The sequence below is a fragment of the Scyliorhinus canicula genome, chromosome 16 (assembly GCF_902713615.1).
Source record: "Scyliorhinus canicula chromosome 16, sScyCan1.1, whole genome shotgun sequence".
NCBI lineage: Eukaryota > Metazoa > Chordata > Chondrichthyes > Carcharhiniformes > Scyliorhinidae > Scyliorhinus > Scyliorhinus canicula.
This window is the reverse complement of record NC_052161.1, coordinates 41,941,279-41,961,978: the sequence shown is the minus strand read 5'-3', so window position 1 is coordinate 41,961,978 and position 20,700 is coordinate 41,941,279. Positions and strand designations below refer to the sequence as shown.

The window sequence follows — 20,700 nt, the reverse complement described above, 5'->3', positions numbered from 1 at the left end:
TAATACATGAGCAGAATAGTTCACAGAATTAATATATAAGAGTGTGTAAAATAAAGTTCAAATCCCCTGGAAGGATTAGCAGAAGCATCAAAACTTGACATATCCAAACTCCCCTTATGAAGGTACAGATAAAAAGATATTTGGCAGTGGATGTTCCTTCAAGGGGAATGTGCAAAAGCTGATAAAGCTGTTTCATAAACTTTAATGTAGCTGCTTCCAAAACGAGACACTGAAGTGAGTATTGAAATTAAATATCCAAAAGGATGGGTGAGAGAAATTGGGCTCATTAGCAACCAGTTTGTTTTTTTTGAGTGCCATAATGCAAACATAAGTTAACTCAAAATAAACACTCAAAACCAACTTTATAATTGCAATGCAAAAGTCGACTAATCGCCCTTGTGCATTCCCTTGATGTCACCTTCCATGCACCTTTATCAGTTCTGGATCTCTTTCAGATTAAGTCACTGAGATTTGTTGCAGTTTCTTAGGAAACTAATCTAATTGAGCCAAATATGTTGAATCCTGTCAACTCCCTTGGGTGCAGATATACAGGTGCTGATGTCACAAAGCTGACAACCCAAAAGGCACATTGTGATTTTTCTCTTCCACTGTGCCCAATTTTGGGAGCTACATATGCAAAATAGATGGAAATGATACCCGGGAGTGGTTCAGCAGTGGTCCTGCTATTTTGCTGCCCTTGTGGGGCAGTGACAGCGGCCTTTGATGAATTCCACACAAATATGAGAGAGTTATAAGTGGGTGATAATGAGATACCATCAGACTGCCCATCATCGGCGCCAAATTAACGCCAAATTAACACTTGATGCAAGGAACACCAGTTTGTTACTGGCATCTGGATTTTGTAGTGATCCTTACATGGATATGTACAGAAGGGGCTGATGGGTAATGGAAAGACCACCGGGGGCAGCACTGGCGTGTATAAAAGTGGGACAGCCCTCCCCCTCTTTGGCTGATTTGACTGTGAGGAGAACAGGAACAGAAATTTAGCTCAGGGCTGCTAGTGTGGTCAGGCCTAGTTGTAGAGCATAGAGAAGGTGTAACCTTTTCACCAGGGCAGTTCTTTCAGTAAGAGCTCACGCAGTTATTTAAGTTGTGTTGCTTAATAAACCTTCGATAAAACTTCTGGACGACATCGAACCTTCTTCCAGAGTGTCTACTGTAAGTGAGTTGAGTAGCACAGATTCCCATCTCTACAGGTAACAAAACATGGTACCGGAGTGGCTTTAATTGAACAGCACTAGATAGATTAGGTTGGAATCATAAACGCCACAGAGAAACCGCACGAGCTGACAACACAGCCTCAATACGTGCATACCGTTGAATCCACAAGCAAATGGAGTGCCATGGTGCAAGTGAACAACTCCCCAATTACGTTCAAGCTTGACACGGGAGCATCTGCAAACTTGATGACAAGCAAAGATCTCGCATCCATCCCAGGGACACACGAGATGATACCTGCTGCACGCAAGTTAACAGACTACAATGGCAACCAGATCACCTCGAGGGGATCATGCCACCTACAAGTAGTTCATAAGAAAGTCACAAAAGGATTACGTTTCGAGATCGTGGACGACAAAAAAACGTCACTGTTAGGTGCTCAAGCCTGCAAGGATTTGTGGCTGATACAAAGGATTTTCATGAACACGGTTGACTCATCACGACTGGCCGATGCCATCCAGCTGCTTCTCAGTGAATATCCCGACGTCTTTCCTGGCATGGGTACGTTACCCGGCAAGTACAAAATCCTGCTCAAAGAGGATGCAACACCAGTCATTCATGCACCAAGGAGGATACTAGCTCCATTGCAGGACAAGCAAAAAGCAGATCTCCAACGCCTCCAATCTCAAGGCATCATCTCACAGGTCACACAGCCAACTGACTGGGTCAGCCCATTGGTGTGTGTCAGGAAGCCAGCCGGTGAACTTAGAATCTGTTTAGATCCCAAAGATTTGAACAAAAACATTCGCAGGGAACACTACCATATTCCCAAGCGAGAGGAGATAACGAGCGAAATGGCGAAGGCTCGCATATTCACCAAACTGGATGCCTCACAAGGCTTCTGGCAGATGCAGCTCGATGATTCCAGCTGACTGCTGTGTACCTTCAACACAGTTTGGACGATATTGTTATAATCGAATGCCTTTCGGGATTATATCTGCATCCAAAATATTTCACCGAATGATGGAGCAGAGGACGGAAGTCATTGAAGGCCTCCATGTATATGTTAATGACATCATAATATGGTCAACGACAGAGGAAGACCACATTGCTAGGTTAAAACAAGTCTTCCAAAGAATCCACCAATTTGGGCTGAAGCTCAACCAAGCCAAGTGCACCTTTGCACGTTCGTCTCTGACCTTCCTGGGTGACACGATATCAGAGCACGGGGTGAAGCGGGACGCTGAGAAGATCGCAGCAATTCAGAACGTGTAGCGGCCACGTGACAAGAAAGCAGTGATCAGGTTTATGGGATTCATCAACTTCCTCGGCAAGTTCATATCGAACCTAGTAGCACGGACGATGGCGTTACGACAAGTGATAAGGAAGGACACGGAGTTTGACTGGACTCCACGTCACCAAGACGAATGGGAGGGTCTGAAACACCAATTGATGGCAGCTCCAACGCTGGCATTCTTTTACCCAGCAAAACCCACAAAGATCTCCACCAATGCCATTCAACATGGAATTGGGGCGGTGCTACTTCAACGGAATGACCAGTCGGACTGGGTCCCAGTGGCTTACGCTTCTCGAGCGATGACCGCCACATATTGCAGGTATGCACAGATTGAGAAGGAGTGCCTGGGGTTGATCACGGGTGTGACAAAATTCCACTACTATGTGTATGGTCTTCCCACATTCCTCGTGGAGACTGATGATAGGCCACTGGTCAACATCATCAACAAAGATCTCACTGATATGACGCCACGCCTACAACGCATGATTTAAGTTGTGTTGCTCAATAAACCTTCTATAAAACTTCTGGATGACTTTGAGCCTTCTTCCAGAGCGTCTACTATAACTGAGTTGAGTAGCACAGATTACCATCTCTACAGGTAACAAAACAGATTTATCATGATAAGTGGGAGGGGGGGGGGGTGTTTCAAATTGAGCTCCATCCTTGCCCTCAACCCCATTATCATCAGGATGTGCAACTCATTATAGCTCTTTGAAAATTTATAGAATAAATATCTCTGAATCTTGCCCTGCTGCTTCAAACATTTGAAATCCCCTCCAACCGCAAAGTTGGGTTCACTGTTGCAGGCAAGGATCGAACCTGCAAACATTATTCAAATAGCCCAGCCTGGAATGTTTGCTGGTGTGAACAACAGGCAATTCAGAAGCACACAGCATTACCTTAACAACATTACACTGGGGCTTCACAAAATCAAAAATCCTGGCTTAGAAATCATAATTTTTAGTGTAAAAGAATGATGGTTATTTCCTTAATTGTGGGATCTCTATAACCTCAGTATCTTTAATTGTTTAGAACCGTCGAACACTTGGAATAGTGTTACAACCGTGGGCAGCACGGTAGCATAGCGGTTAGCATAAATGCTTCACAGCTCCAGGGTCCCAGGTTCGATTCCCGGCTGGGTCACTGTCTGTGTGGAGTCTGCACGTCCTCCCCGTGTGTGCGTGGGTTTCCTCCGGGTGCTCCGGTTTCCTCCCACAGTCCAAAGATGTGCGGGTTAGGTGGATTGGCCATGCTAAATTGCCCGTAGTGTCCTAAAAAGTAAGGTTAAGGGGGGTGTTGTTGGGTTACGGGTATAGGGTGGATACGTGGGTTTGAGTAGGGTGATCATTGCTCGGCACAACATCGAGGGCCGAAGGGCCTGTCTGTGCTGTACTGTTCTATATGTTCTATGTTCTAACCTCTAGGCTAGAATCTCTGAGTTCAAGTCCCACTTTAGGACTTGATGGCCACAGAACGTGCATTCATAATGCGGCTAAACAGGTTGATCGTCAGCATGTAAACCCTTCCGATACGCCTGATATCAGGCGCAAGAGTATGAGAGTTTATGGTCGGCTACTGTAGTATTCCACGGGAGGCAGGAGTTCCATCACCACACCAATATTTATTTACAATAACGATATTACAGGAGCAACTACAAACAGTGCTGCTGGCAGTCCAGTCAACTTAAGACTGGCTCACAAAGCCTACACAGCTGCTTATATGGGCCCCCGCAATGAGCTATCATTGAGGGAGCTCATACTCCAATTGGCCAACCAATAAAGCCAATTGGAGTTCATTACAGCCACTCTCCAGAATGGCAAACCACTCTAGTACTTTGCCAAGCATAACCATATACCAATATAATGGAAACCCATGGTTGCCAATGCCCTCTTAGGACATGGGGTTGGATTCTCCCCTACCCGGCGGGGTGGGGAGTCCCGGTGGGATGGAGTGGCGTGAACCACTCCGGAGTCGGGTCACCCCAAAGGTACGGATTTCTCCGCACCTTTAGGGGCTAAGCCCTCACCTTGAGGGGCTAGGCCCGCGCCGGAGTGGTTGCCCTCCCGCTGGCTGGTGTGGAAGGCCTTTGGCGCCACGCCAGCCGGGGCCGAAGGGACTTCGCCGGCCGACGGAAGTCCGCGCATGCGCGGGAGTGTCAGCGGCTGCTGACGTCATCCCCACGCATGCGCAGGGGAGGGGGTCACTTCCGTGTCGGCCATCGCGTAGTCTATGGCCGACGCGGAAGGAAGAGAGTGCCCCCACGGCACAGGCCCGCCCATGGATCGGTGGGCCCCGATCGTGGGCCAGGCCACCATGGGGGCAACCCCCAGAGCCAGATCGCCCCACGCCTCCCCCAAAGACCCCGGAGCCCGCCCGCGCCGCCAGTCCAGCTGGTAAGGGAGGTGGTTTGATTCACGGCGGCTGGACCAGCAGCGGGACTCCGGCCCATCGTGGGCTGGAGAATCGGCGGGGGGCCCGCCGACTGGCGCGGTGCGATTCCCGCCCCCGCTGAATATCCGGTGCGGGAGACTTTGGGAGACGGCGCGGGCAGGATTCACGCCAGCCCCGGCGATTCTCCGACCCGGCGGGGGGTCGGAGAATCCAACCCATGGTATCTTAGGGAGGCGGACGACTAAATGAATTGCATGAGGTCATGAATTTTTCAGTTTTGACCTTCATCTTTAAGGGAGGACATACTAACACAGGAGGTGGTACAGTGAAGTTTAACTAAATTGCTCCCTGGGATGAAGGAGCTGTCCTATGATGAGAAGCTGAGCAAACTGGGTCCATATTCTCTGGATTTTAGAGGAATGAGAGGCGATCTCATTGAAACCTACAGAATTCTGAAGGGGCTTGATAGGTAGACACCGAGAGATTGTTTCTTATGGTTAGGGAAACAGATGGGGCACATTCTCAGGATAAGGGCCATATAATAACTCATAAAGGAAACTGCCGTTAACAAAGATGAAGTTATTTACATATTTATAATAGTCCACGTAATGCAGCGTCTCACTCTTGGTGCAATCCTAGTTGGGAGGATTTGTTACACCAGGCCCCTGAGCAGTAATTACTTCTAACAAAAGATTGTGAATCTTTGGTTTCGGTTCCCAAGGTGGATGCTTCATCATTCAATACATCATTGAGTCAGAGAATTTAAAGTGCAGAAGGAGGCCATTCAGCCCATCGAGTAGGGTGGAAAGAGCACCCTACTTAAGCCCACGTCTCCATCCTATCCCCATAACCCAGTAATCCTACCCAACCTTTTTTGGACACTAAGGGCAATTTATCTTGGCCAATCCACCTAACTCGCACATCTTTGGACTGTGGTCGGAAACCGGAGTACCCGGAGGAAACCCACGCAGACATGGGGAGAATGTGCAGACTCCGCACAGACAGCGACCCAAGCCCAGAATCGAACCTGGGACCCTGGAGCTATGCTACCATGCTGCCCATACATCATTGAATAGATTTAAGGTTGGGATAGACAGATTTTTTAGTCTCTCAGGGAATCAAGGCATATGGGGAGTAGATGGAAAACTGGAGGTGAAGCCCAAGGCTAACCATAATGTTATTGAGCAGTGCGGAGCAGGCTCAATGGGCCATATGGTCTATTCCTGCTCCTAATTCTTGTGTTTAGAGTAACTCTACACATCTTCACCTTCAAATCCTCCTCCATTTTCACTGCAGCTGGAACTGTTCCACTGTCACAATTAGGTGAGAGATAGAAAAGGCAACAGTGAACTTTTTGTGGCAAGCAAACTATTGACGTGTTCTCCTCTAGTGCTGTGTGTTTGTTCAGGAATTGCAGCAGTTTATTGGGTGTAAAGGTTCTTGTACATGTCGCTTGACTCTGAGCATCAGAAACACCTTGAATCATAGGATCAGTGCAAACTGGGTTGTATTTTGCAGCAATGTGAAGGAGTTGTAATATACATCTGGAGTCAGGGCCCAAATTGATCCTGAAGCAAAGTGAAGTGAGATTTCCTTTTCTAGGTTGGACACTGACTGAATTTACACTAGAATTTCACCAGGTTCTTACAAAGTAGCCACTTGCATATTATGAATAAAGGTACTTAACAGAATCCTAATTTAAGATGCCATTCAAAGCAACCTGATGATACCATTTTACTTCAGCAGGAGTGAAAGTATGTGCAGAAGGTAGGTGGGTCAGTCGTTTATGAGGATCTCCCGCAGCATACTTGTCATCTTTGGGAGTCGGAGAGGAGGTTTTTCAGAAATTGGTCTCCAGTTTATACTTTCTATGTCCCTCTGAGGAGATTGATAACTGCATGAAATGGGGAGGGGAATGAGAGAGGAGAGGAGTAGAAAAGGAGGGAGGGGAGTAGAAAAGGAGGTAGGTGAGTTTACTGTGATTGAGTGTGATGGTTACATACTTTGGGGATGGGACAAACTGTATAAAGCAGTTGGTTTTTCATCTTTCATTGTATGTTCACTGTGCTAAATGATATACAGCAGACAATCTCAGTTTTTGTGTTACATTAGCTGGTCTCAACTAGGGCATCAGTTTTAGATGCTATAATTGTTCTGAGTGCCTCAGGCTGGGTTTGGGGAACAGTCATTCAGAATTGTTGCTCCTAAATGAGGTGACTTTCTATTCCCAATTGTGCCACCAATGGAGGACAAATAGCTCCGATGAGAAAGGGAGAGATATGATCAAGACACAGACTGAATTGGTGGAGGTCTGGTTTTCTTGGACAGGTAATGCCTGTGAGATAAGTAGAAAAGAGAGAGAGAGAGAGAGAAAGAGAGAGAAAGAGTGAGAGGTAGAGAGAGGGAAGAAAAGAGGGGGAGAGAAAATGCAAGAGGGGAGAGAGAGAGAGATGGCGAGAGAGAAGCAAAGCAAAGAACCATGGAAGTGAGCAATGTTGGTAAATTATTACTCGTAGAAGCAGTGGGGTATTGTCACTGGATTTGTAATGCAGAGACCCAGGGTAATGCTCGGACTGGGGTTCAAATCCCACCACAACAGATTGTGGAATTTGACTTTAATAAAAATCTGTAATTAAAAGTCTAATGTTACCATGAAACCATTGCTGATTGTTGTAAAAACCCATCTGGTTCACTTTAGGGAAGGAAATCTGCCAGTCTTATCGGGTCTGGCCTACATGTGACTCCAGACCCACAGCAATGTGGTGATACTTAAAATGCCTTCTGAAATACACTCAGTTCAAGGGCAATTAGGGATGGGCAATAAATGGGACCCAGAAAAATAATACACAGAGTTCAGTCCCCAGACACATTTGTTGAATTTATTTTAGCCCTGACAGTTCATCCCAGTGGATCCAGGTTGAAGCTAAAACCTAAAAGCCGCCTGGGCAATCGGTCTGCTCACCAACCATAAAAGCAAATGGGCCATATAAAATTGCGTTTGATTGGCCCCTTAATGGCCTCAACGACTTGCACACCTGCCTGCTGATCAAAGTATTGCATGAACGCACGACAATGTCAGAAAGCATTCCAGATGCCTCATTGCACGATTTCACACGCTCCGGGTTGCGCGCGTGCCCACCTGAGCAGTGTAAAATTCTGGCCAATGTGTCCTTGATCAAGGCAATACCTAATGTGGCACAATGCTACTCCTGTACAATAATTAAGCAGCAAGAGTAATCAAAGTTATTTTCTCACATCATTTCTAGACAGCAATACATACTTTGGCAGAGCCAAATAAAATCTATATGGCTTGGCATTATCATGCACAGTAATAACGTGTCACATGTTACTGCAGAAGGATGTAAAATAAATTCAGCAATTACCTGCAATGAACCACAATAGGTCCTGAATGGGAGGGATTCACGGCTTTAACTTTCTTCAGAAATTTGAGCATGCCAATGGGTGCAAATGGCACACCAAAATCAGGCCAGCTTGTGAAGTGAAGCTGTGTTACCAGCCTTGGAGATTTGTTGCCCGCTCTTTGCTGTAACAAATGAACAATCGTCACATAATTTTCACATATTGAGAAAGGCACACGTAAACTTCCATGTTTCCAGCAATTAACCAATACCTGGCATTCTAAATTATAGAATTTACAGTGCAGAAGGAGGCCATTCGACCCATCGAGTCTGCACCGGCTCTTGGAAAGAGCACCCTACCCAAGGTCAACACCTCCACCCTATCCCCATAACCCAGTAACCCCACCCAACACTAAGGGCAATTTATCATGGCCAAGCCACCTAACCTGCACATCTTTGGACTGTGGGAGGAAACCGGAGGACCCGAAGGAAACCCACGTACACACGGGGAGGATGTGCAGACTCCGCACAGACAGTGACCCAAGCCGGAATCGAACCTGGGACCCTGGAGCTGTGACACAATTGTGCTATCCACAATGCTACCGTGCTGCCCAAAATGAACAAAGGGAAACCATTCACATTAAAGTATAACTTTGAGAGGATGTTGAGGTATAAATTAATTATGATTCGTGCAAAAAGTACACTGAAATGGTCATTTTTTTTCAAAGGAAACATCATAGGGCAGGATTTTCCGGACCCTGCGGCGTGTGTTTTGCGCTGGCAATGGCCGGTGGCAGGATCTTCTAGTACCGCCGCTGTCAACTGGGTGTTCCGGTTGCTCGCACCCTCCGCTGCTAGAGAAACCATGGCAAGATTCACCTGCGGCGGGTTCTCCCACCGGCGGGAACAGCCGGAAACCTTCAGCTATAGTTACTGAAATTTGGATATGTTAGCGGTGTACACTAAACTAAATCTAACCCGACAATGTGGCTCAACCTCTGATTCCTTCAGAAAAAACATCATGCAAAAATCTGTCTCAAAAAACCTTCATTTCCTTCAAAAACCTGATTAAAGTTAAAAAATACACTTGACAAACCTATTTAAACAAATTGGGGTTGGGTGGCATTTAGGACTTAATGAAGCTCATACATGCAGAATAGTTCAATCTCTGCTATGTGCTGAGCTAGCTCAATTTATTCAGGGTAGCAGTTTAAAAACATTCCGCTTTTCTGTTCTTGCAAGCAAAGTGAATAACTTCACACTTCCCCACGCTATACTCCATCTGCAAATTTGTTATCCATTCAATTAACATACGTGGACTAGGCATAAAGGCATCTGGGAGGAGGGGGGTTTCTCCCAGGCCTTTAGAGAACCCCAGGTGGTCAGCATCTGGGCAAGGTGTTACCTTGTCATTCCCGCTGGCAACTGGGCACCTTAGCACTGCCAGTCTGACACTTTGACAGTGCCACCTGGGCATCCTGGCAATGTCCCACAGATGCCACATCAAGGCTAGCATGGGCACTTCCAGAGTGCCAGGGTGGCACTGCCAGACTGGCTGGGGGCAGTGCCAGTCTGGCAGGGGCACTGCCAGGGTGTTAAGCTGGCAGTGCCAAGGTGCCAGGTTTTCCTGCCAGGGATCAGGTCTGGAGGGTGCCCTACCCTTAAGAGGTGAGGCTCGAATACTCCCTAAGAGGTACGTTGGGGCAGTGGGATGTGTGGAGGCGGTGGTGGTGGAGCAGAGAATGGGGCGGGGGGGGGGGGGGGGGGGGGTGGCTGAGGACAAAAGAATTGGGATGGCCTTTAGAAATGGTAGCCCAATCTGCTGGTCATCTTGGTAATGAGGGAAGCATGGCCTCAGCAGGGCAATACCGACCCCAGCCAAATAAAACAGCAGTGTCCCGTTAGATAGTGCGGGTCATTCTCGGCGCTATACACGTCCAAATGGGACTATGTTTTTGCGCGTTTAATCGCGCCCTATGTCTCTTTGCAGCCTCTTTGTGTTCGCCTCACAGCTCAAGACTGGAATTGTCCTGTCGGGGGATTCACCTTTCCCGCAGGCAGCGGCAGGTTTCATGCTGAGCTGGGGTGGTTTCAAAGGGAAATCCCATTGACAAGCGGCAGGAGGATAGAATCCTGCCGCCAGCAAATGGCATGCCATCAAGAAACACGCAGCTGGGGGACTCGAGAATCCCACCCTACATTCCAACTTGGCTTTGTATCATTAGCAAACCTTCATAGATTAGTTTTGGTCTCTTCTACATCATTAACATAGATTGTGAATATTTGAGGCCTCAGCACTGATCCTGCAATATTCCACTAGTCATATTTAGCCTAGTTTGAATGCCCTGTTCATCCGTCCTCCCTACTTCATTAACTGATTCTCGGTCTATGTTCATATATCACCCCCAATTCCATGTGCATATTAATCTTGCCAATTAACCATCTGATGGCACTTTATCAAATGCCTTTTGCAAATCCAAGTATACTACTTCTACTGGTAGTACAGTAGACTTGTTAACTATTACCTATACTCCAGCAAAACCTTCAGTGAAAGGAGAAGGCGGTACTTGGGAAGAAGATGGCTCTGGAGGATTTATTTTTAAATTTCTATGACAACATTTCAAAGTAACTTTTATATCCATTGCAGGTTAGGTGATATATTGTTAAAATACTTTCACTTTCAGAACAGACCAGGAAAGTTGAGCACATGTGCTACAATCGTTGCTAAACATTAGCTGATATAAGTTGGGACATCTAACAGCCCAAATGGACAGAGATTTACTGTCCATAATCTCTAACAATTCTGTAATCAAACTCATACAGTACATGCAGATAGATGATGAAAAAAATGTTATACTAACTGGTCATGGGGGGCAGGGAAGGTGGGACTGGCTGTATAAAGTTGGAGGCTGAGGCATATCATTTTGCAGCAATGTAAGGACTATGAATAAAGGTTGCAGTAAACATGTACTCAGGAAAAGTGATATTCTTAATAATTCTGTAATGTTAAGAATCAACAAACATGAGTTTTTACATAAGCAAAATATTACAGATGCTGGAAATCTGAAATAAAAGCAGGAAATTCCCAACAGTTGCAGCAGCTGAGGGAGTGAAGTGAAATTGTTACCCTATCAAAAGGTTATCAACCCTTCAGTGCATAAGGAGGCCATTCAGCCCATTGAGTCAGCACTCACCCTCCAAAAGAGCACCCACTTCCCCACCCTATCCCCGTAACCCAACCTAACCTACACTCTTTGGACATGTGAGAGGAAACTGGAGCACCCGGAGGAAATTCACACAGACACAGGGAGAACGTGCAAACTCCACACAGTCACCCAAACGGAATTGAACCTGGATTCCTGGTGCTGTGACACAGCAGTGATAACCACTGTGCCACCCGAAATGTTAACTCTGTTTCCCTCTCTACAGATGTTGCCAAATCCACCGAGTATTTCCAACATTTTTGGCTTTTAGTGTATCTTTACATTACGCTTTAATATATTAATAAAGTAAAATCTCATTTACATGGGTCTTTTCATCTGGGAACTAAAATGTATTTATTGCCTATTAAACTGCAAACTGAAACATTTCTGAAGGCAGTAACAAGATCTGACATATAGAAAACAGTGGGCAATTACTTTATAAAATTTGATAAATCATTGACATACAAATTAATTGAGCCAATGAGTAAATGGTTTCAAATTTCCTTTTGGAAATAATTTAATTCACCAAGTAGAAAAAATCCAGAAAATACTTACATTTTGTATGGTGAATTTGCGTATGGTATAATCCACAAGAACTGTAACATCTTCCACTGACACCCGAATTGCTCCGTATGTCCACAAACCCTGGTCGGGCCAGTACTTAAAACACTTCTCCTGTAGGAATAAGCACATATTAATGATAATCGGTACAATAATACTTTCTTTGGTAGCTAGGGGCATGTTATAGAAAATGTTTTCTATTTCTCTATTTTTTCTGGGATCACAAACAGTACATGTTGCACCGGGGTGTAATATGGTAGATGATAGAGAAGGGTCTGAGTGATTTATCAAATCCTTACTAAACATGCCACAGTATGGTATGACATCATAATTTAATGAGCAGAAAATACGCTTTATCACTGTCAATTAAAATCTTTTTTGTGATTTACTGACTTGCAAACACATTGCACAATAAGTAGAACTATTCAGATATCTATGGGTAAAGCTTAGTTTTCTCCCATTTACGGGGCACAGGGATCATGATTCACAACCTGAAAATCAGTCCTGTTGATGGATACAACATGCACTTTTTCTTCTACCTCCTCATTCATTTAATGGTTCAGCCGAGTGCAACTGGTGCCGCTGGCTGACTGATCCCTCAACAGTGGACTGAGCCATGTGCATGACTAACGGACCTCCAGATAGTCTGCGCCATTTAAAGGCAACCTGCGCCCCCTTAAAGGGAAGCAGCAGTCATTAGAAGGAAGCTGCTGCTGAGTGTCTAGGTGCAGTTGGCTACAAGAAGCAAGCAAGCAAATCGGAGCTCCAGGAAAGAGAGAGGGTTCACAGTTTCATGAATGTAGGGCAGGAGGCCTTAGTGATGGAGGTTAACAGGAAGAGAGAGGTCATGTTTCTGCTAGTACTTGGAGAAACATCCTCCAAATTAATGGAAGTAGGTGGTCAGGGAAGTAAACTACTGGGGACAGAACTTTGCAGTGACGGCAGGAGTGCCACAATTAGCTCTGAATGTCGGGTGGGTGCTCAGAGGGTGAGAGAGGGGACACTGATTCAGTGGGTGCTAATGTGGGGTGGGAGAGACAAGGGAACCTTTATTCAGTGGGTGCTGAATATGAAGTGGGAGGAAGGAGTGGACTCTGATTCGATGAAAGCTGAATGCAGTGTGAGAGACAAGGGGACCCCGAATCAGTAAGCGTTTATGACCTCGACTGCATTTGGCTGGTCACAGCTCAGCAGTGCCATCTCTAGTAGTGGTTTAGATGAGCAGTTAAAATGCCATAGTACACAAGGCTGGGGACCAAGTGCTGGAAAATGGGATTAGAATATATAGGTGATCGATGGCTGGCGAAAACACAATGGGCTGAAGGGCCTCATTTTGTGCTGAAAAGTTCTATAACTCTTTGACACAGGGTCAGCACCTGGAAAATATTTGGGCGTGTCGGCTCCCTGACCTTGAATTAAAATAATCAAGCCCCTGGTTATGGTTTGTCATACCTCAACCTCTTGCAAAAGAAACAAGCTTCTTCATATTTCACTAATTTCGTAGATACAATGTAAAAATATATTTGCTGATATTTTGTTTTAATTTCCAATCTAAGTAATCCACCTGATTCTATACTTCTGATGATGTAATCGTTGCTACAGTACACTGTTGCTAGGCTTGCTGAACATCGAGGTCTCACACAAAGAGATATTGCAGGAAGTGAGACCAGCTGGAAACTGCAATTTTGAGAGTGAATCAGTAAAAACCGATTAGGAATGTCAAATTAATAATCTATCTGAACCGAGACTGCATATTCCTCACATCAAAGGATATTTAAAACAGGCAGAATTTGTCATACTTTCAGTATCTTTGTATGCTCACTTACTCACCTCTTTCTTCTCTTTTACATTTGTTAACATAACGATTGCAGCAGATTTCTGTTCCCATATCATTCGCCAGAAATCTGAAACAGTTTCCTCTTTGGGACCTTTTGGGAATAGAGATAGATGTGAGGGGCCTGCTTCAGAAATCATTCTGAATAAAAAGTAACCACAAATGCTCAGTGCTTGCATGGTATAATTGTTACATTATTCTCCTTTTCTATTGAACTGATGGTGAACCATATTGAAAAGAACAATATCTATAACTATTTTTATTGGACAAATAATTTGTGAGCAATCTGGGCTTCTGTGATTGTGCTGTATTTTATGATAATTATTTCAACTGAGTTTAATGTGCTTGTGCTCCATTTACTGAGGTGCTTGAGGGTTGCACCATGAAGTCCTAACCCTAGTGGCAGACAGTGCTCCATCTTGCAAGATCCACAACCTAGTGCAGATGGGAATGGTGGCACATGGAGAGCCAGGTACAGGTAGGGAAGGAGAGTGTAGACTGTTATGATCAGGTAAGGAAGGGTTGAATTGCTTTCCCGTTTTCCTCTCTGTTTAACCGCAACAGTTTTTTAAAAATAGCTTTGAAAAGGATATACTTGCCAATCTAGTGAGTACTTAATTGTTTACACACAATGATCAGAAGAAAAGTAGGGCTGCCTTTTCCGCCAACGCTATGTATGCGCAGTTGTACTGCTTAACTCTTTGACGTAATTGTGAGTGATGGAGTAATCAGCAGCCAAGAACAGAGATACTTATCAAACAACTATTAATGAGCTGATGTGGAATCGTTAGAGATTCACACCCGTTTTTCAGTGTATTCACATTCCTTTTTTCCTGGGCGGCCTGCCAAAGTTTCAGATGTTGAGTTTCCCTTTCCTTGGCACACAACAAGCTAGAACAAGCTAGAAAGCCCTTTTCTTGACAGTGAACACAGGTCAAAGCAAGTCAACAACAGTAAGAGATACTGCAGAGTCTGAATTCATCTCATGGGACACCACAGTAATCTGCTCTCTGCAACAAATTTTTCCCATGAATTTTGAAGTCTTTTTAAGCAAATACAGACACTGTAAGAAAACCCACACACCATTAAATATCTCACATTGTCCCCAACAACGTTCACCCAACAGCTCCCCAAAATGGAAGCAGCCCCCCCAAGGATGCAGTGGGTCACTGTTCTGGGACGTGATTTGGTGGTTTAACCTGCTTATGGTCTCACTCTTGGCCTCGGTTGATAACTGTTATTCTCATTCAACAGGCACCAAACTGTTACAACCACACATGATTCATTCAGTCCTGCACCCACATCTCAGAATGGCTTGCACACATCATTCCACCTCTGTAAACAAGTCCAGGTGCCCACCCCCTCTGTGCTTTCAGGTTAGATTGCTTCGGTCTCCTGCTACTGATGCATTGGTCTTCTGTGCATGCACAGACAGGCTTTGATGGTGAACTTACGCAACCATCATAACTTGGCAGGAGGCACAGTGAAAAACCAATCGGACAGGTTTTCTTGAGTTTAACGAAGCAAGAGGTTAGCTTTAATATATTTAAACTGGTCTAAGTAAAATAATAAAATGTAGTGTGTCTTTCACACACAATCTCTGGGCGTGATTGAACTAAATGGCAACAAAGTCCCTTAGAAGAGGCATTTAGCCGCGTGTTTCCCAGGGGCCTCAGCGGGAAATGCACGGCCGAGGCTGCACATAGCCTTGTTTCTGCACTGAGGAGCTCCGCTCATCAGAACTCCTGTGTAGTGAGAGAGCAGGACGCCATTTAAAAATGGTGTCCTGATCTCTGGCACCCTCCACTCCCACCCCACCCAAGCACCAAATCATTGTGGGAGCATCCCAGGCCTACGCCCCCCCCCCCCCCCCCCAAACCCACCCCCGAACACTGCACAAAATTCCAGCTTGTCACCTTGGCAGTGCCAACCTGGTACCCTGGCAATGCCCCTACCAGCTGGCAGTGCTACCTGGGCACCTTGGCAGTGCCAAGCTGGCACCCAGATGACACTGCCAGTGTGCCAAGCTTGCCACTGTCAGGGTGCCATGTTGGCAGTGCCAGAACGAGCTTTGTCGGTCCTTCCAGAACACAGAGATCAACTGTACAGCTGATGAAGAAATTCAGAAGTTTGCTCAGACAGCTGCTGGATGCATGCTGGGTATCAGAGCGTGTTTATGTAACTAGGGTAGATTTTTCAAAGCGCAGGTCGTGACCCATGGGCGGGTCGTGGGCAGGTGTCAGAAGGGTCACAGAAGCAGAACCAAATAGCTTCTCAATGTACCCATCAGCCGCTAGCGCAGAGTTTCCCAACGGCAGCATTCAGAAGCCTGCAGGAAAAATCTGACCCAAAATGTCAATCCAGTCCTCTCCTTAAATAACAGATGACAATGAGGACTGATTTGACAGTTAGGAATTCTGGCTTATTGCATCAGATTCATGTTGATCAATATTTCTCCTTTAATTATTTTAAAGAAGTAATTTCAGTGCACTGTAATTGGTTTTGGGTCATAGAAGCTGGTGGACGTATATTTATCAGGAAGATCACGTTAGAGTGAATGCAACTCTTTTTTTTTTTAAATTTAGATTAGCCAATTATTTTTTCCAATTAAGGGGCAATTTAGGGTGGCCAATCCACCTACTCTGCACATTTTTGGGTTGTGGGGGCGAAACCCACGCAGACACGGGGAGAATGTGCAAACTCCACACGGACAGTGACCCAGAGCCGGGATCGAACCTGGGACCTCAGCGCCGTGAGGCGGTTGTGCTAACCACTAGGCCACCGTGCTGCCCCTGTGAATGCAACTCTAAGTGACCGTGTGTGCACTACTGTAGGTCAGAACAGAACTATGCTTCATCCCTTAAAATCCTTCCCTAATGTGTGCTCTTCAGGGCCTGGAAATGTGATAAAACTGGGCGCTGATGAATGAAGGGTATTTGGTGGCACTTGATTAACCTACTAAATTGTTAAAGCAAAGGAGGCAACTTCTCTATTGCAGGGTTAGGGTTAGGCAAATGGGATTCAGACTGTTTCGGGACTCTGCATATATTTTTTTTAACCCCTCCACACCACCGACTATGAAAACTGTCAGTCCCTTCTCTCTCTATTTTGATCAATTGTCTGCCCACTTGTGCTGATTGAGTGAAAGTGAATGCACGTGTATTCAATCACACAACTCAATCCAGATAACATAAATCTCAGTGGTTTCAACACTTGGAATTTGCAAAATAGTTAAAAGGACATCTATTGACATGAATATTTTTGTTTCTCTTGCTCCAAACAATCTAATATTTAATTTTGGGGCTGATGGAACATGCATATTGCACAGGGAGAGCTCACACAGACTATAGAACATAGAACGATACAGCGCAGTACAGGCCCTTCGGCCCTCGATGTTGCACCGACATGGAAAAAAATCTAAAGGCCATCTAACCTACACTATGCCCTTATCATCCATATGCTTATCCAATACATTTTTAAATGCCCTCAATGTTGGCGTGTTCACTACTGTTGCAGGTAGGGCATTCCACGGCCTCACCACTCTTTGCGTAAAAAACCCACCTTTGACCTCTGTTCTATATCTATTACCCCTCAATTTAAGGCTATGTCCCCTCGTGCTAGCCACCTCCATCCGCGGGAGAAGGCTCTCGCTGTCCACCCTATCTAACCCTCTGATCATTTTGTATGCCTCTATTAAATCACCTCTTAACCTTCTTCTCTCTAACGAAAACAACCTCAAGTCCATCAGCCTTTCCTCATAAGATTTTCCCTCCATACCAGGCAACATCCTGGTAAATCTCCTCTGCACCCGTTCCAAAGCTTCCACGTCCTTCCTATAATGAGGCGACCAGAACTGTACGCAATACTCCAAATGCGGCCGTACTAGAGTTTTGTACAACTGCAACATGACCTCATGGCTCCGGAACTCAATCCCTCTACCAATAAAGGCCAACACACCATAGGCCTTCTTCACAACCCTATCAACCTGGGTGGCAACTTTCAGGGATCTATGTACATGGACACCGAGATCCCTCTGCTCATCCACACTACCAAGAATTTTACCATTAGCCAAATATTCCGCATTCCTGTTATTCTTTCCAAAGTGAATCACCTCACACTTCTCCACATTAAACTCCATTTGCCACCTCTCAGCCCAGCTCTGCAGCTTATCTATGTCCCTCTGTAACCTGCAACATCCTTCCGCACTGTCTACAACTCCACCGACTTTAGTGTCGTCTGCAAATTTACTCACCCATCCTTCTGCGCCCTCCTCTAGGTCATTTATAAAAATGACAAACAGCAACGGCCCCAGAACAGATCCTTGTGGTACGCCACTCGTAACTGAACTCCATTCTGAACATTTCCCATCAACTACCACTCTCTGTCTTCTTTCAACTAGCCAATTTCTGATCCACATCTCTAAATCACCCTCAATCCCCAGCCTCCGTATTTTCTGCAATAGCCGACCGTGGGGAACCTTATCAAACGCTTTACTGAAATCCATATACACCACATCAACTGCTCTACCCTCGTCTACCTGTTCAGTCACCTTCTCAAAGAACTCGATAAGGTTTATGAGGCATGACCTACCCTTCACAAAACCATGCTGACTGTCCCTAATCATATTATTCCTATCTAGATGATTATAAATCGTATCTTTTATAATCCTCTCCAAGACTTTACCCACCACAGACGTTAGGCTCACCGGCCTATAGTTACCGGGGTTATCTCTACTCCCCTTCTTGAACAAAGGGACCACATTTGCTATCCTCCAGTCCTCTGGCACTATTCCTGGAGCCAATGATGACCTAAAAATCAAAGCCAAAGGCTCAGCAATCTCTTCCCTGGCTTCCCAGAGAATCCTAGGATAAATCCCATCCGGCCCCGGGGACTTATCTATTTTCACCTTGTCCAGAATTGCCAACACTTCTTCCCTACGCACCTCAATGCCATCTATTCTAATAGCCTGGGTCTCAGCATTCTCCTCCACAATATTATCTTTTTCTTGAGTGAATACTGACGAAAAGTATTCATTTAGTATCTCGCTTATCTCCTCAGCCTCCACACACAACTTCCCACCACTGTCCTTGACTGGCCCTACTCTTACCCTAGTCATTCTTTTATTCCTGACATACCTATAGAAAGCTTTTGGGTTTTCCTTGATCCTACCTGCCAAAGACTTCTCATGTCCCCTCCTTGCTCGTCTCAGCTCTCTCTTTAGATCCTTCCTCGCTTCCTTGTAACTATCAAGCGCCCCAACTGAAACTTCACGCCTCATCTTCACATAGGCCTCCTTCTTCCTCTTAACAAGAGATTCCACTTCTTTGGTAAACCACGGTTCCCTCGCTCGACCCCTTCCTCCCTGCCTGACTGGTACGTACTTATCAAGAACATGCAATAGCTGTTCCTTGAACAAGCTCCACATATCCAGTGTGCCCAACCCTTGCAGCCTACTTCTCCAACCAACACATCCTAAGTCATGTCTAATGGCATCATAATTGCCCTTCCCCCAGCTATAACTCTTGCCCTGCGGGGTATACTTATCCCTTTCCATCACTAACGTAAAGGTCACCGAATTGTGGTCACTGTTTCCAAAGTGCTCACCTACCTCCAGATCTAACACCTGGCCTGGTTCATTACCCAAAACCAAATCCAATGTGGCCTCGCCTCTTGTTGGCCTGTCAACATATTGTGTCAGGAAACCCTCCTGCACACATTGTACAAAGAATGACCCATCTAATGTATTCGAACTATATCTTTTCCAGTCAATATTTGGAAAGTTAAAGTCTCCCATAACAACTACCCTGTTACTTTCGCTCTTTTCCAGAATCATCTTGGCCATCCTTTCCTCTACATCCCTAGAACTATTAGGTGGCCTATAGAAAACTCCCAACAGGGTGACCTCTCCTTTCCTGTTTCTAACCTCAGCCCATACTACCTCAGAAGAAGAGTCCCCATCTAGCATCCTTTCCGCCACCGTAATACTGTCCTTGACTAGCAGCGCCACACCTCCCCCTCTTTTGCCCCCTTCTCTGAGCTTACTAAAACACCTAAACCCCGGAACCTGCAACAACCATTCCTGTCCCTGCTCTATCCATGTCTCTGAAATGGCCACAACATCGAAGTCCCAGGTACCAACCCATGCTGCCAGTTCCCCTACCTTATTTCGTATACTCCTGGCATTGAAGTAGACACACTTCAAACCACCTACCTGAACACTGGCACCCTCCTGCGAAGTCAAATCTGTGCTCCTGACCTCTATACTCTCAATCTCCCGTACCCCAAAACTACAATCCAGGTTCCCATGCCCCTTCACTATCCTTCACTTGTTGAGACATTCATGTTTAATAAGTAAAGTACATGTGAAATATCTGCTGCAGTGGATTGTGAACCATGTGCCCACAAGTTTTTGCACTTTTGCAGATGCAGTGCAAAAGTGTTTTGCAATGTAATCTGTTTTGTGGTGTTGTGAACTAGATACTAATATTGTTTTAAATAGAAGTGCAACATTTAGAATATGGAAGACACCATGTCGCTGAGAAAGAGGATGTTTGAAAAAGGATACGCCTTTTACTTTCTCTTCAATTTAGTTTTGAGCTGAGTTTCGATGTTCAATGGTAAAAAAGAAATGGCTGAACGTTTCAGGTTGAGGGCCTCCCATCACAGCCATCAGGTACTGCCTGATCTGCTGAGTATTTCCAGTATTGTCTGTTTTAAATTCAGGTACTTGGCATTCTGGGGGTCGGTTAGCTCAATTATCCTGTCCTCACTCAATGCTGACATGAATTAAATCCACCTGGGGCTCCTGGATAGTGACTAAGAACAGGAAAACTAGAGAATTCATCTTCCCCTCCTTTTCCTGGTGCAAGAAAACTT

General features: G+C 45.5%; 1 protein-coding gene across 10 annotated transcripts in view; it reads right to left on the bottom strand.

Moving 5' to 3' along the window:
- Positions 1-20,700, bottom strand: part of ptprea (protein tyrosine phosphatase receptor type Ea) — a 355,232-nt gene that overhangs the window by 26,724 nt on the left and 307,808 nt on the right. For all 10 annotated transcript variants that reach the window (XR_005463710.1, XM_038821516.1, XM_038821517.1 and 7 more), the window contains 3 exons: positions 13,821-13,918; positions 11,985-12,104; positions 8,251-8,411 (listed from right to left, as the gene is read on the bottom strand). Coding sequence is in view for 9 of the 10 variants with exons in the window: in XM_038821516.1 (XP_038677444.1) it covers positions 8,251-8,411; positions 11,985-12,104; positions 13,821-13,918 (379 nt within the window). In the remaining variant the exon portion in view is untranslated. The remainder of the gene's footprint in view (positions 1-8,250; positions 8,412-11,984; positions 12,105-13,820; positions 13,919-20,700) is intronic.